Here is a 27510-nt window from a genome sequence, read left to right as displayed (position 1 = left end):
TTTGGATTATAATGACATTATGCAATAATCAAAAAAAATTATAAAACTTTCTGCTATTTTGAACGTCTGTAACCGATGTGTAGTTAACACATCGGTTTATGCAATCGTAAAGTCTCAAGTTTGAAACCCTAGTGTCTGTCAAGAATCAAATAAAAAAAGAAATATTAGTAAATATTTTTCACACAACCCTCAACTTATTCGTTGTAATGTGTATAAACACTGAAATGGTTTTATAATACAAATTATTAACTATGATTTAAGTGGTGCTATATCTCATATAACTGTTAGCATAATTGTAATAAAGGTATGATAATAACATTACTTTTGGTCTTTCTAACCTTGTATTTATCCTGTTTGCGCGCGAAAAGCGTTTAAAATCGTGATGTATTACGAAATCAAGTAAAAGCTCACGATGATTTTCGACAAAGCTTTGCGATGGTAATAAAATAAATATATTAAAATAGTTGTAATTCATAAATCGCTTCGCTTTTGTGCGTTGGTTTGTCCTGATTGTTGCATTTTGAACTTTAAGGTTTTTGTATTAAAGCCTACATTATTTCTATCAATAAATAAGGACGCATCGCGTTTGTAAAGCAAGGATCGAGACGAGCAAGAAATTATTACATATATAAATATAATTTAAATAATAATAATAATATACTTTTTAAATTATTTTAGTTTCTGAGTTATTTTAAAACTCACTGTAATTGTATTCCAGATTCATCAATATGAGTAGATGCTGTGTGGAACGATGCCCAAACACAAATGAAGATAAAATTTACTTTCCGTAAGTAAAATATTACACAGTCTTATAAAAAATACTTTTAATTAAAAAATATTGTTTGAGGTAACTTTTAAAGAACATTATATTATATGTCACAGAAACACATCTCAATATAAACTTATTTTTCACATAATGAATTTATTTGTATGGGAAATTTTGAAATAATACATTTTGAACATAAAAATATTGGCCTACAGTTACAGTTGTTCAGTTTATCCAACTTCAAATATTGTGATTAATGAGTTTAACAGACTTTTGCATTTAACTTTCTCAGGAGAGTAATTAAGAATCTTTAAATATCAAAAAAAATATTAAATTCATAAATTTTTATTGAATGAACTTACTTTAAATGTGTATTAAGATACAGAAAATAAAATATTGTATTGTCTAATTAAAATAAAATTATATATATATATATATATATATTTATTTCCACACAAACAGAGCTATTTTATAATATTATTTAGGAGTTATCCTGTAACATGCCGTGAAGGCGTACTGTCTGACAGAGTATACTACCAACAGCACCTTAGTATGAAACAAGTTTTCTCACATTCGAATATTCTCATACAGTCCATTTGAATAATACAATTTTTACGACATAAAGTTATCTGACAGTGAAGATATAGTCACTTTACCGATCACTTACTAGTAGATTAGTAGTAGAAAGACCTTATTACAAAACACATGCACACAGGAACGCCCTGGGCTCGGGTTATGGGAACATTCACTCAATTTATCACAAAGTCTGTGTGTGATATCAGAGTACACTCCTTGTTCTCTACCTCTGGTACAACACAATAATCTTCGACGGACTTCAACATTTTTCTTACTTGCGTTTCATATTAGAAATATGTATGAGTATTTTTTTATGTAATATTAATTTTGTTTTATGTTAAGTTGAAAAATAATATTGTAAATGCATTATGTTTAGCAAACATCTGATGTTACACATGATAAGGGATTTTTTAAAAATCAAAACAATGTAAAAAAAGCAAATATGCAGGAATTTAGCTTAGAGATTGTATGGTGTGTGTGATGAATATGATGGTGTGACTCAGGAGGACGATGAAGGCTGTTCTATGGCAGGGTTTCCAGAACCAAGACACAAGGTTACACCTTACAAGCTATAGCCTTCTCTGATAAGCCAATGATTGGCTCATTGTTATGGGTAACAAAGAACTCCTAAAGGAGTATTTACTCTGAGTTTAAATTCCACCACCTCTTTTTACAGAGCAAGTCGGATGACTATCGTGGCATAGATGAAGTGTACAGAAAACGCAATGTACGAAACAATGCCTTGAATTACGGATGAGCCCCAAAAAAAGTCCAAAGGATATTTTGTTTCAAACAAATAGGTTTTGTGGTGGTAGAGCCCAGCTGTGGTCAAATTATTACAGCTCGAACATGGGCTGGCTCGACCGGGAAGTGCCACCCTCTCACAGAAGATCTGCGTGAAGTAGCGTTTAGTGGCCGCGTTTCGTCCGATGAGTGAGAGAACCGGTTGCCCTTTCCCCGTTTCCACCCTTGCCTGCCATTTCCTTATTCCCACCTCTTCCTTTTCCTCAACAATCAATGTGTTGCCAACGTATCCGCAACATCTATGTTGGGGATGTCCATAGGCGACGGTCACTACTGCCCATCAAGTAGGTCGTCAGTTCGTTTGCCACCTTTCACATAAAAAAAAAGTCCTATACCAAATATATGATATGTTTTGTGATGTTCTATAGTAAACAAGAGTAGTTCATACTTGAAGGACCTGATCTCTCCAGGAGTTAAGTGGTTAGATTTGCTGATAATATTGTCTGTGCTACCAATGGTTTGATGATGAGTTGGTCCAAGAACGGCTTCGCCGGAGCACCCTTTGACGAACGCACTGAAGGGCGAAGTCCCTACTTTATGTGGGGTCAAGCAACTCATTCAATAGCCTCAGTTTTTGACTGATCCTCACATAATTTGTTACATCCGGTTTCGTCTTCCGAAAAATCCGTTAAATTTATTACCAACATCAACGAAAACATAATTTAACGTAATAATGATTGGTTTAAAATATGAAATTTAAGACAATGGAAAGGTTTTTGAAAATTTTTCTTCGAGAAACATTTCTTAAGTGGTACAAGAGCTGGAGGAAATTCAGAATGTCTTTTCCGTTCTTCGTGATATTGGTCGACATATTTTAGAAATTATTCAGTCCAAAAATGTATGCTCGGAACCAGCATCCAATTGATAATTATATACTAGGTGATATAAAACCTGGACGACATTAAGGATTATGAGCCATTAGACAAGAACGAAAACACGTAAATATACCAGTGGTGGGGACGAATGTAACTCGTAATTCTTGTAACATGTTGGACCCTGAAAATTGGAAGAATCTGAGGTTGGAGACGTGGAGGAGAGGAGTTGGTCAAAATACCTGTTTGGATGTAAAAATTGTAGACGAAGAAGAAATAACTAACGTCTATTAGTGAAACATATTATATAGATGTTATCTTTAAACAGTTTCCCAGCGAGCAAGACGCTGCTGCGGAAGTGGCTGGACGTGACGCCGACCAAGGGAAGGATCACCATCGACTCGGTCATCTGTCATCAGCACTTCAAGGAGGACGAGTACGACTTCATCCGTGGGAAGACCAGGCTCAAGGCGAAGGTCGTCCCGAGCGTGTTCGATGTGAGTATACTCATACATACACCAAGAAATACATTTTAAATCACGTAAATACACACACACGCGCGCGCGCACCCGCACACACACACACACACATACGCGCAGTCTCACACAAGAAAGCGCCTTTAAAGGTTGGCACACACCCCCCATGCTAACAATGACTGACATAGACACACGCTTCTAGGCAAGTATATTTTTAAAGGTCTTCCTTGTGTATTTCGTCAGTTAAGAAAGTCGCCGTCGCCCCAAAGAGAAGCAACACAGAACATTGTCGACATCAATGACGAGATACCCGCAGCCACCATAGACAAGAACACGTTGAAGACTGTAAGCACCATAGACAAGAATATAGAGACGGAAAACAGTAAACACCATGAACCGAACGGAGACGTTATCGAACGGTTAGTAGCAGATACATTATATAATACCTCTATGGTTCAGTTACAAAGATTTTGTGTAACAACAACAACAAACAACCATTTTATATTGCTGTTACTAATACAGGACTCACCATATTACAGACTAGTAGCAAACTCGTCACAAGACAACGAAGCACACAAAGACATAGAAGACATTATAACGAACTATCAAATAAAACAGATAAGACCTATCAACAGGGAAACGGAAACGGAAAAGGAAGGAGAAGTAGAGAAAGAGGGAGAAGAAAGAAGAGAAAAAGAGATACAGAACGAGGAGAATGACGTGGTGACGATAGAAGACGCCGCGCCCGTCTACATAGAAGTTAACGTAGACAAAGGTAAGCGACAACGAGACAATATAAACATTGTAAACATCACGTAGGACATAGTGTACTGTAGGAGATGGAGAGCGGTAAATAGCAGTTACATTCAGAACATGTTCTAGGGAAACTGACTTTGTTATATGTTACTACCAGACTACAACACTACGGGTCAGCCTTTCCCAAAGTGGACGATACGCCCCCTTGTGGGCGCTGCGAGTCTAAGGGGGTGGTAAAAGACCCAGAAAAAAATTGGGACGTCTCTAGAGGCCTGTGTGATTTGCAATTTCATTTAGCTAGGATAAGTTATAGTGGTTTTTGAATAAACGAAAAATGGTGGCGCAAAAAAAGAATTGATTCTCCAAGTGGGTAGTCGACAAAATAAGCTTGGGAACCCCTGATATATGTAGATGCGAAGCCTTCTCTACGCAGTATTGTTGTGACGCAGGTAGCGACGTGGTCGGCGACTGTATGATGGTGCTGGAGAGCGTCCAGTGCGAGGTGGACCCCGGCCTGTTCGAGGAACAGGACAACGACCACGACCTGGACAGAGACTCGGATGTCATCGACCTTGGAGAGAGGTACTTATGTGTGGAGAATGTCTTAGCGGCCGAGGACAACCCGGCTGGCGAAGTGTCGCCTAATGAGATCTAAGACTGTCGCGGGTAGTCATTTAAATGAAACTAATATTTTTCGGATTACTACGCGTACGTTACTTTGCAACAACCGTGACCACGAAACGTCGGGAGTATGTGGTTAAAAATAAATAAAAACACGTAGTAATATATGTAAGGGGTTCTTCAAGAGACGAGAACAGATGTGTGAAGGGTCGGCGACACGAAAGTGATGCCCCTTAGAGCTGCAAGTGTCCTTCAGCACAGAGACATATTATTTACCTTTTAGAACATTTTTGATAATGGTCATAAAAAGAAAAATAGTTTATATTTTATTTTAAAGAAGTTACTATTATTGTTTTATATTAGCATTTGAACTGTTCCAGGAAGGAGGATCCTATAAGTCTGCTGACGTCCAGCGACGAGGACGAGGTCGTCATAGAGGAACCTCACATCGACACTGTGGAGGTGTCCGACGGAGACTCGGAGCACGACCTCGAGGAGGAGGACGATCTGCCGCTGGTGAAGCTGGTGCCGCACGGACACCGGAACAGGAAGTGGCCGCTCTACCAGTACTACTGTGTGGAGTGCGGCTTCACCACCGACGACAGGACGGAGTACAAGAAGCACAGGAGCGATCACACCACCGTCCTGGAGGTGTGCCAAGTGTGCGGCTACACGACGGCCAGCAAGGCGCAGTTCGGCAGACACAAGAGGAAACACAAAGACGAGAAGAAATACAAGTGTCACCTGTGCGACTACAGGGCGAGGCACAACATGAGCCTCATATACCACCTCAAGTCGCACGAGCGGGTCATAGTGAACGGCAAGGACGGGTACCAGTGCAGCAAGTGTAGCTACCGGAGCAACGTGAAGAGCAGTCTGGTGAGGCACGTCAGGATGTGCGGGGGCAGGTTCGCCTGCGAGGGCTGCGACTACAAGACCAAGAGGGAGAGCGACCTGCGGAAACACCGGCTGCGGAGACACGCCGCCTCCAGGAGAATACACAAGTGATACACTGCAGGCTGGGTCGCGCTCAGCATTGTGGGTAGTTGTATAATTTATGAAGCTCAATTTCTATGTACCTTCCGTGAAGCGCAGGACGTCGTGTAAATATTGTACATCATGTAAATAAAACATACAAAATACGCTGTTTTATTAAATTCATACAATTAATTCGATTTTTGATATAAAATACTCGGATCTTGTCGATTGATATCGAAAATCGATAACCTCTGCCAGTGTTACAGAAACATTTACATATAAGCGAGCTGTCGTCGATTATTTGAATAAAACATGAGCTAAATGAGAGCTGAACCTCGGGAGCGTCGGCGCACAGATTCAATGAAACAAGGAGTCACAGTAAACGTGTGTATTATTGTGAATACTAAATTTAAAGACAGAGAGCTGGTTTGGTGGCGGCCACGCGACACACCACCGCCTTCAGGTCGCTCACGGCCTCGTCCTGGACGGCTTGGTCGAATTTCTGTAACAAATAAATGTAATGTTATCAAGAGGAACGCCTCTTGTGGTGTGGTGACTGACGTCGTGGTCGATCGTGTCGTGTGGTGAGCGACGTCGTGGTCGATCGTGTCGTGTGGTGAGTGACGTTGTGGTCGATCGTGTCGTGTGGTGAGCGAGGTCGTGGTCGATCGTGTCGTGTGGTGAACGAGGTCGTGGTCGATCGTGTCGTGTGGTGAGTGACGTTGTGGTCGATCGTGTCGTGTGGTGAGCGACGTCGTGGTCGATCGTGTCGTGTGGTGAGTGACGTTGTGGTCGATCGTGTCGTGTGGTGAGCGAGGTCGTTGTCGATCGTGTCGTGTGGTGAGTGACGTTGTGGTCGATCGTGTCGTGTGGTGAGTGACGTTGTGGTCGATCGTGTCGTATGGTGAGTGACGTTGTGGTCGATCGTGTCGTGTGGTGAGCGAGGTCGTGGTCGATCGTGTCGTGTGGTGAGTGACGTTGTGGTGGATCGTGTCGTGTGGTGAGCGAGGTCGTGGTCGATCGTGTCGTGTGGTGAGTGACGTTGTGGTGGATCGTGTCGTGTGGTGAGCGAGGTCGTGGTCGATCGTGTCGTGTGGTGAGCGAGGTCGTGGTCGATCGTGTCGTGTGGTGAGTGACGTTGTGGTCGATCGTGTCGTGTGGTGAGCGAGGGCGTGGTCGATCGTGTCGTGTGGTGAGTGACGTCGGGGTCGATCGTGTCGTGTTATTTCTTATCCTCGCCTCGTTGATAACAACAGTCGGCACAAAGGACAGCGGTCTCTGCACGACGTCCGTCTTGTCACCGTAGGACGCCAGCAACGCGTCACCCTGGGCCCCTGACGCACATTTCTTCAACTTGGCGGACTCGGCTTCTCTCTTGACTTGACCAAGACACTGAAAAAGTAATAAAAATGTGTAGAGATACTCGTTCTTGTATAATACCTATTGCTTTATATATGGTAATATCTCACGGTGTCGATGGCCTTGTCGGGATGCTCCTGTCCCATGAGACAGATGATGAGTTCCATCTTGTCGGTGTCCTGGAGCGTGCGGTCTTTCAGGATACATGACTGGAGCTGGGGAGATACAGGTGGTGAAGATGTAGCTGAGAGTTCATTATTACGCAATAAATGTTGTGCCTCTAAAAGTTTTTCTCGTAAATATCTTTGTATTCACAACTTTCAACTTTCAACGTTGCCTGGTATAGAATTAATTAGCACAAATAATTAACTTGCTTAAACTAAACGTATAAGTATTGATTAAATTTCAACGGCATTCTGTATTCATAGTGATGGAATACACAGCGTTCTAAGATTACGTCAAGCAACAAAAATGGAATAAAGTTATGAGCTATGTTTATATCGTATAGTAATTACTTTGTTCATGACAGATGATGATTTTTTTTTTTAAATATATAATGTCCCTCATACCTTGTTACCGTAACACTCGTCGGGTCCGTGGTGACAAATGAACTGCCATTTACCGTTCACTTTGTCGTGCTGAGAATAAAAACATTATTTGCTCTTTTTATAAAAAAAAATAATAAAAATAATGAAAGCAGTCTGAACCTGCTACGATCGAGTTTTGTTTCCAGTAACTTCACAAACCGAGCCATCGTGTCTACTAGAAATAGTCTACGAGACAATATATGTTATGTCAGTTTGTGATGCATTTATTTATATAATAGTATTTTAAACATTAAAGGATCGATTGTGTTTCTTGATATACAAGTTCTATGAACTGCTTCAGGGTCAATGTTTCTCAACGTTAGTAATATAAGCTGCGTGAGTGTGATACGTGTCAGGGTTACTGATGACTTACAGTCAGAGAAGTGATAGTCTTGATTAATTTCGATGAGATTTTTATATTTACAAAGTTATAACATAGTTCTGATACATAAAAATTAATCATGGAATCCTTAGATTTCATTACAGTTAATGTTTTTATTTGCGTACTAATCCTTGACTGCGACTTTGTCCGCCTGGACTGCGAGACTGGATTCAGTGAGAAATATATTAAGTATATCTCCGACGTATGTGTATATCATATATCATAACAACATATATCCTATATACCATCAAAAATTAGCTCATTTTTATTCGAACCGAACCTTAAAAACTTCGGAACGCATCCGAAGTGACAATTAAGCGATGACATTTGGTTTGTTCACTTTTGCGCGGGAAAGTACATATTTGTCGACTCGTTTTGTGAGGCTTTGTAAATTAAATTTTAATTATTTAAAGTGTTTTGGTTTAAGATAATTATTATTGAAAAGTCTTTAAGAAAAGTTTGGTAAGATTTGATTTGTTATTTAAAAGTTGTAGGTTATTTTTTAACGATTTTGTCATCTAAATCCTAAATGTGTATATATATACAGGTATTAACGTTACTTAAACGCAGTTATTAAATTCAAATGTATTTTCCTCGTGTATTTATAAATAAATTTATTCCAACATCAATAGTCAATATGGCTGCGACGCACATGGGGTTATATAATTAGAATTGTCTGTTGTAGAACATAATAATGTTGAAAATTAAAATTAATCTGAAGCTGGTAGTGCAGAGGAGGGGAGGAGGGAGGTCTTGATGGACGTGCTCAAGACAATGAGAATGAGAAAGTTTGGTAAGATTTATCTATAATAATTAATCTCTTACTTGATAAGCTGAGCTTTGAGAGTACGGTATTATATAGACATGCAATAAAGCACATATATATCATAAAAAAATATTATTAAAGTCCAACATAAGACGAACTAAAAAAATTAATAATAACTTGATTAAATTCACTTCAAGTGTTGCGTTTGTTGTAAGTGATGTGTAATTGTCTACACATATTAATGTCGAACAATAAATATCTCGGTTCATGTAATCGTTGGAGTATGTCATTAGTACGAGTTTCTATCCTTGAACTAAACACTGTTGGTTTTGCTGTTTTTCATCGACAACAACGATCGTGTTCACTACTTTGGCAGATACTACTAATTTACTCATATTATGTCTTAAAAAGCGAAAGTTTGCGAGGATGTAACAATGTTTGTTGCTCTTTCGCGTAGAAATGGCTGTACGGATTTTGATTAATCTTTACGATAATGTAGCTCAGGTACCAGATTAAGACATAGGCTGTAATTCATGTCGCCACTCCGTGAGGTTGCCGCGTGGTCATTTCATAACATTTGTATGCAGTGTGAAGTAACACACAATAGTTATCGCTGACGGTTGGTTAGCATATATTCTTTAGACAAACTTAACACATTTCTCTCTGAGCTCTCTCTCTCTTGATTCCGAACCAACGAATTGACACATAATTTTTGAATTACATTAATAATATTCCAGAACTTACTGTACTAAATAAACGTAAATGTCCAAGTAATTTAACTGTGATGTAACTCACGGTGGCCTTCCCGTACGGCACCATCTTGACCTTGACCTGTCCCCGGAAGTCTCTCCAGACCGGGGCCAGCTGGCTCGTTATGAACTTCTTACTGTCCGGGCATAGTGACTCGTAGTACACAGCTATCTTCACCTTTACATAGAAACACGTTTCAATATAAACGTATCGGTAGGAGGGTAGATGGAAAAAAGGAAGAATATTTTGATATTTCCGATTAAATTTTAAAGTGAAACATGTATCAAGGATTTGAATGTTTTACGTCCATCTATCGCATGTCGCATTACAGCCGACCGCGTGGTCGACCAGGTAAGAGTTCAGCGAAGGTCATATCACACTTTTACTAAACAACCGTTTTAATAGCTATTCAGCCCGCGATCAAGTTTACTACAATGTAAATACACAACAACTACATACGATATCTTATCTTTAACAACATATTATCTTTAAGGATATCTTATACTATATATTATCTTAAAGGATATATTACTTATTTTGTACAACTATACCTTGTCGTCATGTTTTCCCTTCGCGTGAACTCCACAAAGGACGGTCAGCACAAATAAAACAAGCAGAGATCGCATGATCTGAAAACAAAAGATATGAGAAAGAAATAAAGACAGGGATCGAACCCGAGACACTTTATATCTTGGTGATGAGTTATACTTGTATGGCTGTTATGAATCAGAGTCTTGCTTATAAATGTTTTATCAAATATTATTACACAGCTAGTTTTTTAAGCATAAGGTTAATTATATGTTATTTTGTGTACGACGTTTAGTATGAGTTCTATAGTTAAACGTTTACGTATCCGTGCTACGAATACGGAATCATTTCTCACGGTATACTGCTGGTACAATGTAACCTACATTAAGTGAGAATTCGCATCATAACTCAACACCGACAGTTTGAAAGTTTCTCTTAAAGACAGCCTTCTATTTCCTCTTAGTTTTAGACTATACTCAATATTCTAAAAGTTCAAAAACGAGAACCGTCTGAGGACTTGAATAGGTAAGGCTACTTTCTTGATGCGATCTCTCGCTACATCCTAATGATGTATCAGTAATCAAAGTTCAACATTTTTTAGCCATATATATATATATATATATATTTATTATATTTTCCTTGATAAATCAAAGCCAAGGTCATGTGCCAACTATGTGATATAATTAAAATACATCCATTAATAATCTTGAAACATGTTCGTGTTACGGAATATTAAAGGCTTTATAAGTTTCATATGTGTTTTGTTACAAAATTATTAATTGTTAATTTGACGAAATCCGAAAATATTGCAAACCGTTGCTCAAATAATTTTCTTTATTTATTACCAACTGCTTTTTTTCGTATTTTTCATATACATATAACGGTTAATTACTGAAACGTAATAAAGATATAAAATCGGGTAGCATCCAAAAAACTCAATTTCATTCTAAAAATATCTTTTGTGTTATTTTTATTGAAGCATATGAACACTGTTTGGATGTAATTGAATGAGATCTGACCACATATCTATAATCTACATGATCTGTAGTAATCTATAACCCGTAATCTATCTATCTAAATATATTTATAAATGAGTTATAACCGCACCAATCTCCATTATATTCCCACTTCACAAACCTCAAGGAGACAATGAGTCATTACATTAGACATTACAGAGCGTGCCCTACTAACGGTCCAACTAGCACACCTAGTGTGACGTAACTCTGACGTCATATATCCGAAAACACCCGACGATATCCGAGCACATCCGAAGACTCGTGGTTAACGTCATACTATCAGTATTACCGTTACAGTCTAAACTCACACTATAGTCCCAGTACATTAAGAAGTTCAGTTACTTCTGTGAAACATCTCGTGTCGGCCGCCGGAGGGTTAATTGAATTAACCTCTTGGCCCAGTTTAACCGACTACAGACGGGCGGGTCATGTTTTATTATTGTATGTGTATATTGTTTAAATCTTAATTTTTTTTTTGGTAGCTTTTATTTTCAAACGTGCCGTAAGATTATTTTTAATTATTTGTTTAATTGTAACCGAGTTAAAAATATCAAACAGTCTATAGTTTTGTCTCGAAATGTATTTCTTTCTGTCAATATATTTCAGCTTTTAAAATTTTTAATAATTTTTTAAAGTAAATTATAAAATACGCGTGAGATTTTTATTCAAATCGAACATAACAAACAAGTATGTTTAACATTTTTATTTTAGAATAAATATCATTACAATTATTCCCATAACATTTTAAATGTCAAAACGTAAAACGGGAGATGAATTTCTTTGTCGAAGAGTATTGTGAATATAAAGTTTCATCGTTATAAGTACAGCCCTATGAATGAGGCAGCACTTGAATTTTTCATTCATTTTTCAATTTAGGTTTACGACCGAGTAACCGAAAACGCTTCGTGTGCAGTGTGACGTGACGTTGCAAAACTTGTGGTAGGGATATAGAACGGTTAATGGGAAAAAAAAATTACATCTCGGCCGACTTACAAAACGTCAAGTACTTAAATACCATAGTTGCGTTTTATATGAGTAACTACTTACTTTAATATATCCTAAATAATTTTTAAATTCTACATTGCATACCACTAATATTATGTTTGTTAGGATGTCTGAATGTTCGTTGCTTTTTTACCCGAAAAATAATGTACGGATTTGGATAAAACTTTAAAAATAACGTAGCTCAAACATTAGAACAGAATATAGGTTGTAATTTACTCCGAAAATTCCGTGAAGTTCCCGAGAACTAACGACATAACAGCGGTGGTATGGACGAAGTCACGTGACACGTACTATAGATGTCGCTGGCGGCTGATTACTGAATGTATTGTTTTCAACATGCTATACAATACTCTGAGCTTAAACCCGAATGCCAGGCGAAGTCGCGGTCAAAACTAGTACTGATAGTCAAAGTAGAGTATACGTTAGTGTTATTTGTCGTGGCGATAGATAAGATCAAAGGATATCGATTTCGACGCATCTGACATTGCTGTTGTGAGAGATAATACATAAAACTAAAATGAAATAAAAAAATATTTGTTTTATAATATAAATAGCAACAGTAATCTTCGGGCCAAGGGTCGGGTGGCGCCATCTTATCGGAGGACAGTGACTTCGTAGCATTGAGATTAATCGATATTATTTAATAAAGGTTTTAATAAGATTTCAATGTACAATATATAATTCAGCATTAAACATAGGTCGCAATCGGTAAAAAAAACTTATGTTTAAATATAGTGTAACTTGAGATGGAATGTAATATATATATATATATATATATATATATATATATATACAGAAATAAATAAATTTTAATAAATTATTAAATTAATGAAAATTTATTACAGATGTAAAACCTTCGAGACATATTCACATCTGAACAAAGTAATTTAAAACGCAGACTTTTTAAGCCTCGTATTTTATTAAAAAAAATGCATACAGTAAGCTTAAACACAATATATAGAAACTCGTTGTAAAATATATCTGTTCTGTGTTCTTAGGCCGAGTCTCAATAGTTAAACTACACACAAAATTTAGTATTCCGTTCGTAAATCTATTCATTTAACATTATTAACGTAGGTACGGGAGTGAAAAACTTGCTAACAGGTAGGAGTTTGGAGCGACAAACATCGGTACTTAGAGCTTAGTCCAAGTTCAAATCATTACTTAGATACGGGACGTTAATAGTTTTTAAATAATAAATCCTCACGTTATAGTGTTAACGTATTATTGAATGAGAAACGGGAAACCGTTAGTATGTAGTATGTAGATACGATGCAAGCTTGTACTAAGTATACAAAGGAAAGTAAAATAAACTTTGTATAATTTAATTACACTACTATTATAATGCAATTTAAACTGTTACTTCATTTCATGGAAAATATAAATTAAATTAAACTAAGTCTTTGAGACACTACGCGTTTGTATATTATTTTATGTCTACGTACTACCGGCGTTTCGGTTACTCTGCGACATCGATCACGGGCAGACAACCTGAAGCTGACTGGTTCTTCATTATTGTACTTACTTCAAATACAGTGACAAGAGAAAGTCTGTTAGAATATTTTTTATTACAAATAATAAAATGATTTATATTTTTATATGTCGTTTCTCATTAAAGTTATTACAGCGGTCATCTTGTGTAAATAATGTATTATTTCTAAAGTAATATAATTTAGGAACATATCGCCTCAGCGCTTCCAATCAGTTAATTGTTTTTTTATTTATTTGCACGTAACGTTAAAAAACGTGCTCTAAAATATTATTTCGATATATTACAAGACCGAAACTAACTAGTTACAACGATGAGGGATTATTGTTTAAGGAAATGTAAAAAAAAATTGTTTTTATAAGAGCAATATCGCGAAATATTCTATGTTCTTTTCCTCATCAAGCAAATGATTACACTTGTTCTGTCTAATAAAAAAAAACTTCCATATAACTCGATCATGTTTAAACGACACGTTAAATGTGCACAAAAAAACATCGATGAAAAAAGAACAAACTAACGTAGCAAGGTCTAACAAAATCCCGCACTGCCTAGCAAAGAACGAAAGCGTATCAACAGTACTAAATTCGAAAGTTCGACTCTGTTTGCGATAATTCAAAAAACTATACAACCAATGAAAAAATCATCAGCATTATTTTAAAAATACGTGCTTCATAGAAAACTACGAACAGGGGAGGCCGGCGGTTAAATGCACTTTATAATAATAATTGGAGAGCTTTAAACAAAAGAATCAACGGTAGAACAAATGATCAAAATATGTAATGACTAACGGAACTGGGACTGTGAAGGCCGTGTGTGTGAATAGAGCAAATAAAACATTACCGCTGAAACCTGCTCACCAAAAAAACAAAGGTTCTGCACAAACAATGACTTCGGTGTACACTTTTTTTTAAACTTAATCGCGCGAACGGCCGCCGACGCACGACCCACGACACGGAGAGCGAGTGACGCTGTGTCTGTGAGCAGCGAGCAGCGAGTTCATACTCAACTGACGGGAATTATACGAATTATATTATTACTGTTATACGAACATTAGCTTTATGTTATTGCTTTTAAGGTCGCTTTTTAAATGAATTGGAAATTATTTTTATGTGTAACGCTCATTTACATTCTATCTCTACGACTAATAAGTTTAGCTTTTTTGCGTCCATCTTAGTTAAAAATGTATGCTTTGATCATTGTTCTGTTTCAAATCTAAATCATTAAATTTAAAGAAATATCGCGCATTAAATTAATAATATACGTGATTTAAAAAAATTGTCGTTCCGACTCATGTTAAGATCGCCTTACTAACAATATGATTTCAATTTAACTTTCTAAATGCTTTAAGTGGGGTTCGCGTGTTTCTCTATATATTAATTTCACATATAGTAATATACAAATATATTTTATTGTAAACTACGTGACATTCAAACAGTACACAAATTTTGTTTTTTCTTATTTATTATGCGTCTATGAACATGTTAAAAATTTCATAATGAAACAAAACAACGCTACATTGATTTGAAATTTCATGAAAAATAAGTTTATACTTTATCATAATTAAATAATGTGACTTTTTAAATCTAATTAATAATTTTTATGTTAAAAATATACATTGTATTTTATGATTCAATCACGAAGTTTAGATCCTAAATATTATTTCTATAGTAAATTTGGCATTTTACACTTTGTCATGATCTTGTTAAAATGTCTTTAAAAACATGTCATGAATTACAGGAACTATAATTAATGTCTATGTTTTATTACTTTTTTTTTAACCAAGGCTTCATTCGCACTGGAATCGTGGAATATTTTGCCAATCTTAACCTTTTTATTTGTAGGAAGAATTATAATTTTCAGTTCTTTGTGGAGAAAACACGAAGGAGTTTCTCGAATGGAATAACGGCGTTTATTTTTATTACTTTTAATGTTTATTTAAAATATTACGTGCGTCGTGAAGTGTGAAAGGCGAAGTGACATTGTGTCAATAAATACGCGGGAATTATTCTGTGTAGTGACAGATCAGACTTTAGATTAGTGTTGCTTTTGAATTCTTGTTTCCATTACAATATATATTTGAATATTTTACTTAGAATTCAAGTTTATATGCGGAATAATATAATAATAATAGCCTTATTTATTCCTTACAAAATATACAGTTTAAATATTTAGTTGTGTTAGTAACTGTTCGCTTATCCTAGTTTGTTAATAATCTGTTGCAAGGAGCGCTCTGGCGGTGAAGGCATCCTCTATTTCTCTCTAAATTTGTTCCCTGGTCATCTTTGTACATGTCCAGCCCACTTCCATGTTGGCTCATTATTGCTTTAGCTTCGTCCTGTACCTTGGTGGTCTTTCCGATGTCTTGGTTTCTCACTTTGTCGCTTAGTTTTAGACCCAAAAGACTCCGTTAAGGCAAACCTTAACTTTGCGAGTCTGTTTATATGCGGCGTAATCGTTATTTAAAAGCATTGTTTTTCTGCAATGTTTATCACGTATATATATGTATATAAAAAATAGATGTGACAGTTCAGTGTTTCATATAATAATATTATAAGATACAACTCTCTCCTTAAAAGTCTAAAGGATGTAATATTTGAAATTAAGAGTGAAATGTCGGGAAAGGAAAATAAAAGAAAAACATGTGGATTTAAAATAATATTATCATTAAATAACTGAATCCTTTTGGTTTTGAGTTTCAACAACCAAACAACGTTTGCTTATATATATTCACTTTCTCTTTTAAACTTTAAATCTCGTTCTTTGTTATCATTTTCAATGAATGCTAATAGTTCGTTTAGCGGCAGAGTTAGGACTTCGCCTCGGTCTCGATGCAGTTCATACCGCGGCGGAGACTCCAGGGCGGAGCGCCCGCACACTATGATGTATGGATAGCCAGTTCTGGAATATAAATCGGTTCGCTCACAGCAAAACTTAATAGACAATAGACAGTATCTACTATTTACAGTATATCAGGTTTAGTGCTGCCATCTAGTTGGTCTTGACCACACATAACAAGCCTTACTTATCAGCCTGAAGCAATCTGTTCCCTATGGTGAGGTGATGTCTGTCGTCCAAAACCACGTCTCCAGCTACAGCCTCCACCTGAGCCCCGAGCTGCTCCAACCGAGGACTGTCATGATGTACCCACTCCTTAGAACCTTCCTGGAATAGAATAAGTTAGAAAACATTATTAATAATGGTCACTCATATTAAATTCATTATCAGATACATTGATACATCAGATACATATATATATATATGTATACCCTACTCCGATATATATATATGTATATTATAATTTTATTTACGTGCAAATATATATTTTTTATTTGTCGTGATATTGTCGAACCTATCTTAGGGTATTCGTGTCTTGTGTGATAAACAAGCCGGTCCGAATAGTAACATGGTCACTTATTAAATTATACTGACATTTGTAAGTTCTTGAGAAAACTGGGATAAGAACTATCAGCGAAATACAGACACACAAATCTATACAAAACATTTATATATTGTCATGTTAGTTAATAATATGTTTGTCTTTGTGCTGTGGCAGATGTTCTGACCTTAGGTCCTATAACTATGGCCTTGTAGGGCGCCAGAGCGTGCGGCCACCTCAGGGAACGCTCGGATGAGAGGAGCTCCACACTAGCGGCAAGCAGCCTGCAGAAGACATGTACTGGAGGTTATACTACACACCGATAGATGGCGCTGTACATAAAGCGGTAAAAAGTTATTATAACGAGATGAACAGAGACTAGTGGGATTTATTAAGAAAATCAATATCTTTGTATAATAACACATTGATGGGCCTCTAGGAATCTACGTTTACGAAAAACCTTATCTTAGTTAACGACCTATCATTTATATGTCGATTAACCGCAAAGTAATAATAACTCTTAAGTAACTTTGAAACATGTGAAGAACAGTTAAAGTAATTACTTACTTTATTATTAAATATAATCTAGTACATTTTCAGTTTCAATAAATAGTATGTTTTAGCGCTAGATGGTGCTGTATATAAAGTACAACTTTAATACGTAACAGTCTCACCTGTCACTACTAGATGGCGCTTTAAATAATAAATTTTTAACAATTGATTACCTCGTGAGTCCAATACCATAGCAGGCCATCACGATGGGGGCGCTGTACCTGTCACCGAGGACGAACGTGTGACCAACCTGACGGACAACAGATTATATATATATATATTGCTAATTGTTATAATTATGCTTGTTCCTTCATATTAATACTAGCAACCTCAATACTGCTACATATCTCCGTCTCTCTCCCACACGCGACACATTTGCTGCCCTCCTTCCCCTGCTCCAGTAAGGTGGTGTGTGAGCAAGACGGACACACAGACAGACAATCCTCACCAGAGGGAGCTGGCAGCTGCCACTCGTGGGAGAGAGTGCCTCCCATGTCACCCGACGGAGCCTCCACTGTTATTATGTAATTACATATATAGATATATCAGTAGAATTGTCTCGACTCTGTGGCCTGAGCGTGACAATCCCACTATGGTGAATGTGACATTGTGTGAGGATATACTTGTATGTATGTATGTATGTTTGTAGGTCTTTCTCATAAACTATATTGAACTTGCTTTGTTAACATACTATATATTGTTTTAAGCACAGTTTAATTTGCTTCTAAATACTTTACCAAAGCAAAAGCATGCATGCATGTGTGTGAGTGTGTGTGTGTTCCTCACCTCTCCTCACCGGCAGCCGCAGTTCTCTGAACACGTTCCTGTACGCGTGTGTGAGTGTGTCGTATGTACAGAGCGCGCTGTCCGTGTCCGTGTGTACACTGTAGGCGTCCATCATGAGGAACTCCCTCGACCTCAGCAGACCGTGCTTAGGACGGAGCTCGTCACGATACTTGTTACCAATCTGATAAAACAAATAAAAACCAGCTTAAAAAGAGACATGACCGAGCGAGCAGGTAAGAGATATATTCTTTTCATTTCACTCATCAGGTAGAATAGAATTTAATGACATGACAGACCTGGTACAGTATGAACGGTAACTGTTTGTGTGACAACGGAGCTACATCGGACAACAAGTCGGCGATGGCCTCCTCGTGAGTCTGAAACACACGCACTCAATGAAAATTTAAATCACAGTAGCTATATAATAGAATGATAATGTACTGGTAGTTGGACAACTATATTTGTGACTGAAGTAGACAGTTATATGCACAGTTTTAACATTCTGAAGTAAGGAGAGCTGTTAAAGGCATGTTCTTGATGAGATGCGAAATATATTAAATGTACATGAGATTTATAACTTTGCTATGTATTAGTCATACTTGCTTCGTGTTGCTCAAAAATAGTATGATGTCAAGTGTAATGTGGGTGATATACTTTATTATTATATCAGTTGTGTCATTCAGTCAGTCAGTCGTTCAGTCGTTTAGTCAGTCAGTCGTTCAGTCTTGCTAAATACACAGTTTTATTTAATACTACAAATAAAACTGTATTATCATCATCTCACCGGACTTAATATATACTTCTTGTTGTGTCTATCTTCTACTTTTAACAACTCGGAGCCAACTTTGTCTAAACGTCCGCTCGCTTCCCATAGCCTGCTGGAAGTGAGACAAGGTAGTGATATCTGTTGAGCACCGACGTCTTCTAAGCAGCGGTGTACAATGTTTTCTAATTTGGTGAGAGCTCGTCTTGCCAACGGTAGCAGGGTGAAGAAACCGGTGCTCGTTGGACGGACCAGACCGCATTCTAACAAGAGCTATCGTTTAATATTAATCATATGGTTTGTAGATGATGTTAAACTGGTCATCAGTGACTCACAGAGCATTTATACATATTTTTATTTAAGAAAAACCGAAACTTAACAGGGAACCGTCTCATTTAGTCCTCTACAAGTTATGGGACATAACTCTTATTAATTAAGAGATAGTTTACGAAAATTATTACGTGAATATTTTATTCGCTATAACTTACTTTCTGACTTTTACATGTTATTTCCGTGTTCTTTATCTTCGCACCCTTAGGTATTGTGATCACAGGTTGGAATATTTTAGATAATAATTTCATTTTTAATTAATAATTTTCAAAATAAAATCATCTGGTTACTTCGAGCCAAAGCCGATTTCTATTGACAGTTGACATTGACACTTGTTACTGGCGTTATAGGATACGTTCTGAGAAAATCCAAATAATTAGATAATAAACATTATTACGGCAAAAAAAAATATAGAATATTATTTATTTTCTCATCAAAATTTTCTGGTTTCTCTAATTATTATCCAAACTAGGAAAGTCTATAAAAATTCAGAGTAAGTTGTTGTCAATAAATCTGAAGAGGAGAATTTTTAATGGCAGACCCAAATAATTTTTACTATTGCTTAAATTAGCCACTGGTTTGATTAAATATAAAAAATTATTCGTTCAAATGTTCGTGATAATACTTTTTTTTCCTTATTGTTGCTGAAGACGTAAAAAAACAAAAGTTTACAATATTTTAATTATTTATGTTATTAAATTCTATTCTAATTACTAGAATAACGACCCTAATTTGTGAGGGATCCTTAAATTCTAATAATTACAGTTATGATTGTTCTACATTAGATTTTCACTGTTATTCAATATTTATATGAAAAGATGTAATCACTTTAATTAAATTACATAAAAATACAAGTTTTGAATGGGCGTCCTACAATAAGTAGCATGACCCTACTGACTTACTGTTTAAACCAATTAATTTTCTCAAAACCATTTTAAGCAAAACTAGTTTGGCAAATTTAAGTACAAAAAAATAGTATTTTAGCCGACTTTTAGAAAGCTCGTATCACTTATCAGATTTACTAACAACTTATGAGGAGATCAAAGACGTTACAGAGGACTGTTTTAAATTATCTTTTGTCAGTCTTCTAAAGACAGATAAGGTTTTTAAATATATTTGTTGACTGAATTAAAATCTCAAAGAAAATATACGACTTTATAAGAATTTATGTTTTGATAATATTTTTGATGGCTGATTCCTTTTTGTCTTACCATCACTGTACAGTAAATGATATTTATTTTTATCGAAATATTCAATGTATCCTCGCTCTTGTTTGTACTTCGTTGTTAAAATGTCCGTTTAACACGGGGGTATCTTAATAGAAAACCAGTGAGCATGACATTAGGAAGCGACGCACACACGAGCGGAGCGGGGAACGTTCTGAATAAGCTGTTTAGTGTACGATAATATATTACATCATTAAGTTTGAGAAGATATGTCTATGATTGATTATTGAAAGTTTTTCATATTTAGTAGTTATATGTTAAAACTTAATTTATTCTTAATGAACCAGAAATGTCTACAATGATTCATATATTTTCTATATACTTTATTACTTATATCTATATACTGTATGTTTAATAGTTAGTATTTACAAATATTGTAAATACGAGTTTTACATCAAATAAATTGTTTTAAAATGCTAACATTGAAACTTTCATAATTATATAAAGCTTGTACATTTTCAATACCCGCTACCTCCCAGCGCGTGTCCTCAGTCATCCGTTATCAGTTCACACGTCATTTCCTCCGTCCATTTTGTCGTGTCGCAATGTTCGCGGTAATGGCGGATGGTAACCGGATAATTATTAACCTAATATTCGGTGAAATATTACTTTTTGCGGTCAAATGGAAAGCTTGTTTTGTTTTTATTATTAAACATTTGTTCAAACATAAAATTATGGTTAAATTTATAATAAGACGTATCGAGAAAATATATTTTCGTAAAGGGAATTTGCTTTTACCCAGAATTAGATCTTTACGGACCCTCGTTTATTTTAAGAACGTTTTTTTCTTTTTATTTAAATGAAAATAATATTAAACTCAGACCGTAAAAAAAAATATTTTCATTCAATATTTTTACATCTATGAGACAGTCAGTATTTTTTTTAATACTTTTCAATATTATTAACTTCTACATTACTGAGCTGTCTTTATTTATATACACAGCAACGACTTTTGTCAAAGGAGGTTTTTATTAAAAAAAAATTTTTTCTCGAACTCATAAATTATAAATCTATGCTAATTACAGAACTATACTATTTTATAAAATTACTAAAGAGTCTCGTAAGCTACGGATTGTTAATTATGGTGGTGCTAGTGACGTCACATCAATGTCAGATTCATAAACGTATAAATAAAGATGGACTCCTCATTAATGTTATTCTGCTTAAAATAAATAAAAATAAAGTGTTCTGGCAGGCAAAAATTATAGTTAAAGCATTCAATTGCCTTATATGAGTAATGCTGAAACGAAGGTTGTAGATTAAAAGTAAAATGTACGTATCGTTTTATATAGTGGAATCCAAAGTGTGTAATTGTTTTACATGAAACAAGGATTTAAATTTCATAATTAGCTCTTCCTCTGACTAAAATAATGTACGTTAAAGAAATTGTGAATAGCGACATAATATAATTTAGGTTTTTTAAGAAGACTTACAAGGGTTATTGGTGCTTTAAAATTAAAAATCTATAATTTTTATTATTAAAATCATATTATAGTGTATCAAATAAAAAAAGACACACAGTTTTCTACAATTAAATGTAAATAAATGTTATTGGCCTACGTCAACTTTACTCAAAACTGCCAACATTGAAAACATAATACAAAAAGAAAATAATAAAAGTGCTTCAAACGTTTATTTTAATAATCAATGCTGCCAACATCTAAAGCGCGGTCATCACTTCCTGTGTCATAAATTACGAACCATCATAAGCCCTTATCTATTAACAGGCCATTAGCTTCTGAAACGTTAAACGTTACATTTATTTTATCTCGTAAAATGATTTGGAAGTCACTTTTAATATATGATTTGTATGAAGATATAAAATAGTGGTTACTATTAAGTAAATCACCCGCTGATTTGACTCCGACGACATTTTTATTTTACTATTGATAGTTTAATATTTATTTAGAACAATTTCAATGAGATTAATTTATAAAGCGGCTACTGTGAATGCAATTTAGGCATATATTATAAATTTATATCAGCACAAACAAAACGAGCGTGAAACTTAATGTAGACATCAGCTTGTTCTTCACTCTTATAACACGTAAATGCAATTTTTTGCTAAATTTTTCTGAATAGAAACCGGTAAACTGACCGTGTGTATGAAGTTATAAATGTATTGTAGTTTGATGTTTGTTACAATTAACTTAATAAATTCGTGAGGAAATACATAATACACATGTGAGAACTGGCTGGAGACAAAATTACCACGATTACCTGTATTAAAAAAAAAAAATGTTATAGCGACTCATCGAATTTTTCTACATAAAGAACAACACATATACAGTTTTAGGAATATTTTTTTACTATAGATGCAAAATTAATTAACATGAAATAAATATTAACGGAACGCAAACTTTTTAAAAATCAATAAGTAGTTTATATATCTAAAGTACCTGCCTCGATAATAAAATAGATCTGAAAAGATAGTTTTAGTGGGACGTTAAAGAACTTTTTATGTTTAGTATGGTGTGATGTTTTAGTCTCGGGAACTATTGGTTAGATCGGAGAGTACTTTGAGTTTGGTAGCACTTATGTTAATGAGTGGTGCTGATCTATGAATGGTCGCTAGAACCAGGGAGATGATAGAAACGACGCTTGTTCGGGTGCTTTGTAATGAAAGCGAATGCATCTACTAAACATTTTAAGTCCTAGTGGTTCATCGGTTTTTCCAAGAAACTATTCCATTCATATTTCTGTGATTGATATTCTATTAGAATATAATAATATTGCTAATTATTAATCAATAATCAATTTCTAATTTCTTTACCGAGACCAGGGTATGTTATTTTTACATGGTTTGTTTATAGGGTTTGTTTGTTTGTTTGTTTATATTTATATATAAGATATTATATATGTCGGCGCAACGACATTTAAAAAACCATTATAAAGGGTAGTTGTTTCATATGTATAGTTGTTTCATATGTATTTCACTTTAGAGGGTAGATGTGACATAAACAATGTCAAGGCGTTAGTAATAACTTTAACAAAATTATTTGTTTTATAGATTGTCGTACGATTTGTATTGAAGGAAAGTAAATGGCAATTCGTATCGTGATTTGTAATATGTAAAGATAAGTTATTTTGTGAGTTTTATTAAAACACAAACTAAAACAGTAACCATTTTGTAATCAATGTTATTCAATTATGATTTCCTTAAATTTTAAATGGCAATATAAAGTTTAGTTGTTTTAATAATTGATTACGAAAACTTTTGTAATGATTACTGTTTATTTGAATTACTACGAATAATCTTTGTAACTTATTATTTAAAATTAAGAGTAAATGTAATGACTCCTCGAAAACCATTTATATTCGGAGACATCTGTGGCGAGGACACAGTGGTGTGAGAGCTATCCAGGAGAAATTACTAAGTGTTAGTTAAAGTTGAAAATAAAGTGGTGCGAGTAAGTGAGAGTGCTTTATTGGTGAAAATGGATAACCTGATAGGTGGATATAGTGTTAGTGACGATAGCATCGGTGACGTCACAGCTCCTAATAATCAACTTGGACATGGCTCCTCGACATATAGGTATTATGAAAAGTGCTGTTCAAGACCAGTCAAAGGTTCCAGGGAAACTTACTCAAACATATATCATACGTAAGTAGTACGTTACTAATACTTATAATATATAGCTAAGACTATGTTAGTATAACAATGTCATCACATTGTTTGTGGTATCGGGAATGTCCTGGGTCACTCCACCAGGTGGTCGTCCCGATTAGCCAGCAGTGTCACCATAATATGATAATTTATAAATTCCCCAGGGACACCCCGGTGTTAATTGTTACATTTCTGAACAAATGCTGCTAAAGAGTATGTAGTCAGGACAGAACACGAACATTAAAGAGACTCATAAGGTAGTATTAATAACAATTTTATTTCAAAAGTTTTGTCAGTTTTGCATTGTGGGTTCTCTGGTGCAATCTATGTCCGCACTGGCAATTGTAACTTCAGCGTGAGGGATATCTTTGTTTTATTTCTGAAGGAGACCTCTATTCGATAGAAACAGATACATTTTATGGCGTTATTTTATAAATCGTAGTGAGCACACTTATCTTTGAAATTAATGTACTAAAAAGCTTAAGTTATGTTTAAAAATACCTGGCATTCCAACCCTGGCACATTACAACAAAGTCGCTGTTAAATCTCTGTTATTTTTTCGAAACATATTCAACATCCATATTAAAATTCTTCAAAATTTATTTTATATTTAAAGCGACATTCAGACGCAGAGAGAACATTTGAAACGTACTTTTAATATCAAAAAGTAATTTCTGGTCATCAATATTTCTAAGCACGTATGTTTGTTGTGGACGTGTTCACTCCGCCATGTTGGCAGCACCGCGCTGTCAATGTCACAGACAAATTGTGTTTTATGCTCGGATTCTTTTTGTTCAGTCGCCCGGATTTGTTTTTTCAATTGTTTTGTTATAAATTAACAGGCTTCGTTGATTCTGAGACAGCAAGGGTTTGTTTTATTTACGCAAATAATTCTTAAGCATAATAAACAACGAATGTGTTATGTACAAATTGATCAACAAGTTTAATTTGTCTGTGTATGTAATCAAAACAACATTTTGTTTCCGGTTATTAAGTCTGTTGTAGGTAAAAAGTGAAAACGGAACTATACTAAACCTTTTTGCGATTTAATAAATATAATATATTATATTAATGATTCCTGTTCAATTACCAAAGATGTATGAAGAAAACAAATAGTCCGTGTATTTTGTTTTCCAGATAAAATAACTTATAATGTTGACGGTAGTCTTTGATTGAGTTACAATTACACATAAAAAATCTTTTGCATTAATAATGATACGAGTTTAATAAGACCAACAATGTAATACTTCGTACGTTGAAGTTAAAACAATTATCATCAACAGCGCCATCTCTGATGAGACAGGCTGAACTATTTTAAGTTACGTCTAACCCTTATCACAAGAGAAACAAATAAATTATTGAAAATAATATTAGCTATTTAGGCGTATAATTGTTTTGCAAACGTTTGCATTCCATAGTTCTAAATTACTTTAATAAATGAGACCTAAGACTTTCGCGAGTATCATTTAAATACTTTAATAAACATTTTTTCTGATTGTTACCAATAATGACAACGGATTTAAATTTGAAATGTTGTAATGTTAATGTCTTTGAAAGTCTCGATTAAAGAGATCATTTTATTTGTCAATTTAAGAGCCAAATAATTTAAAATTTTTAACATCAAGAATACCGTAACCATAATAATAAAATAATTAAACAAAAAACGCGAGGGGAATACGAATGTATGTGAAAAATTTACAAAATTATGTTCATAAATAGCCAAATGACATTTTCCTGTTTTAATTGCGGGCGAAAAAAAATCAAAGTACATTCCCCGCACGTGGCAATAATTTCAACGGCCATTTTGTAAAATAAGAAGTATTTTTCGGCGTACGTTCGGAATACGCGGGGATTCTGTACCCTTATTACGAGTTCCATCCGGAACTGCACACGGACAGTGTCCAGTTTTTGATTCATAAATCTTCTTAAAGAAGAATATGTAACTACAACTGTTTTTTATAACGTTATATATTTACGTTAAATATTGGTTTGTTTTTATTCTTGATTGATCAGTTTTCAGATGCGTCTCATCCGATAGTTGAAACTCGAAAAGATTCTTTTAATTTACCAATAAATTTAATATTTTTTTGTGATTTGCATACAACGTTTTCGTTACACTGAACGCCACAACTATTCTTGTGATGTCTATATAATCCTGTCTAACAAGTGGGACGAGCTTTGACCTAAAATTTCCTTTTAAAAACTTTAATTTTACTAAAACATTTATTTGTATGTTTCTCTACATCTCGTGTTTCCAGAACGCGTCGGAGTCGCACTTTGTGTAATGCGTTAGACGCCATTACTTTAAAAAAATGTTGCGTTTTAAAAATAACAGGAGCGTTTAGTATTAAGTTTAGCGAATAATTTGAGCTCTCCGCGGGCTTAATGCAAGTTTTATACTTCTTTTACTGTTTTTTACTACATATGGAGAGTTAATAGGTTTCACATATTTATAAACCGCAAACGCTTATAGGTTTACAAAACCGTTTCACAACGCAACAAACTAATAAGACAACATCACGAACAGCAACTAGACAATAAGTCTAAGAGGCTTCTTAAAAACCTTTTTCTAAGAAAAGAAACTTCTCATCATTCCATGGATTCACGTGCGGGAGCCGGGTCCATAGTTGCAGGGAGAGAAGCTTCAACAGAGCCTGGGACTTGCAACCCAGGTGTAGGTTTAAGGGACCCCTATCTAAGTATGTAGATATGTATTTATAACGTCAAAAGACTAATCCTTAAAGACCGTTAACGTTCCGAATGGTAGCGCTGAACATTGATAATTTTCTATAAATCGATCCTCACAACTCTGTAATAATTCATTATAGTAACGATAAAAGTAACACACATTTAGTTAATATTTATGTAACGTCACAAAAGATAACGAATGTTGCCATTACTTTTATCATATGATTTGTTTTGCTTTTGTTTCTGCCAACTTGAAGGGCTTAATTTTTTAACAGATTTTAATAATGAATGCTCTATAAGTAGGTATTACTGGCTTAAACTACACAGGAGATAAGATAGTTTCAAAAAATCTGAACATTAATAGTATGTGACTGAAGAGAACTTTATGATAAGTGTTCATTGGCTTCAGAACAGTATCTTTGTATTCCTTCTTAGAGATAGATTGAGTAGGACATAGGCTACCTTTTATCACCAAACACCGCGGGTGGAACCATGAAGTGCAGTTCGGTTT

The 27510-nt window shown here is 35.1% G+C and overlaps 3 protein-coding genes across 6 annotated transcripts; 1 reads left to right on the top strand and 2 right to left on the bottom strand.

Annotated features, from left to right (window-relative positions):
• The first annotated feature begins 98 nt into the window (after window positions 1-98).
• Window positions 99-5953, top strand: LOC116776773 (zinc finger protein 3 homolog). 2 transcript variants are annotated; one of them, XM_061529172.1, is made up of 7 exons: window positions 99-304; window positions 719-787; window positions 3287-3455; window positions 3678-3853; window positions 4070-4209; window positions 4640-4772; window positions 5192-5953. In XM_061529172.1, the coding sequence occupies exons 2-7, from the start codon at window positions 729-731 to the stop codon at window positions 5817-5819; spliced, it is 1305 nt and encodes a 434-aa protein (XP_061385156.1). In that variant the 5' UTR covers window positions 99-304; window positions 719-728; the 3' UTR covers window positions 5820-5953. The 2 variants fall into 2 exon arrangements, with proteins under 2 accessions (XP_061385156.1, XP_061385155.1); XM_061529171.1 differs by having other exon boundaries at window positions 106-304; window positions 3974-4209.
• A 209-nt stretch (window positions 5954-6162) lies between these two features.
• LOC116776880 (gamma-interferon-inducible lysosomal thiol reductase-like) lies at window positions 6163-14687 on the bottom strand. Of its 3 annotated transcripts, none has more exons than XM_032670167.2 (7): window positions 14529-14687; window positions 10185-10262; window positions 9679-9810; window positions 7718-7786; window positions 7259-7363; window positions 7029-7181; window positions 6163-6291 (listed from the first exon to the last, which is right to left on the bottom strand). In XM_032670167.2, the coding sequence occupies exons 2-7, from the start codon at window positions 10257-10259 to the stop codon at window positions 6199-6201; spliced, it is 627 nt and encodes a 208-aa protein (XP_032526058.2). In that variant the 5' UTR covers window positions 10260-10262; window positions 14529-14687; the 3' UTR covers window positions 6163-6198. The 3 variants fall into 3 exon arrangements, with proteins under 3 accessions (XP_032526058.2, XP_061385158.1, XP_061385159.1); XM_061529174.1 differs by having other exon boundaries at window positions 14512-14665; XM_061529175.1 differs by lacking the exon at window positions 14529-14687 and adding an exon at window positions 12399-12501.
• Window positions 14688-16311: 1624 nt separating this feature from the next.
• Window positions 16312-19854, bottom strand: LOC116776986 (probable proline--tRNA ligase, mitochondrial). Its single transcript, XM_032670312.2, has 9 exons — window positions 19637-19854; window positions 19170-19421; window positions 18682-18762; window positions 18386-18566; window positions 17929-18113; window positions 17773-17849; window positions 17235-17331; window positions 16694-16833; window positions 16312-16569 (listed from the first exon to the last, which is right to left on the bottom strand). Exons 1-9 carry the CDS (start codon window positions 19727-19729, stop codon window positions 16389-16391), a joined length of 1287 nt encoding a protein of 428 aa, XP_032526203.2. The 5' UTR covers window positions 19730-19854; the 3' UTR covers window positions 16312-16388.
• Between the last annotated feature and the right edge of the window lie 7656 nt (window positions 19855-27510).

Source organism: Danaus plexippus (assembly GCF_018135715.1).
Source record: "Danaus plexippus chromosome 29 unlocalized genomic scaffold, MEX_DaPlex mxdp_37, whole genome shotgun sequence".
Lineage (NCBI taxonomy): Eukaryota > Metazoa > Arthropoda > Insecta > Lepidoptera > Nymphalidae > Danaus > Danaus plexippus.
The sequence above is the reverse complement of the archived record's forward strand: the minus strand, read 5'-3'. Positions and strand labels throughout refer to the sequence as shown.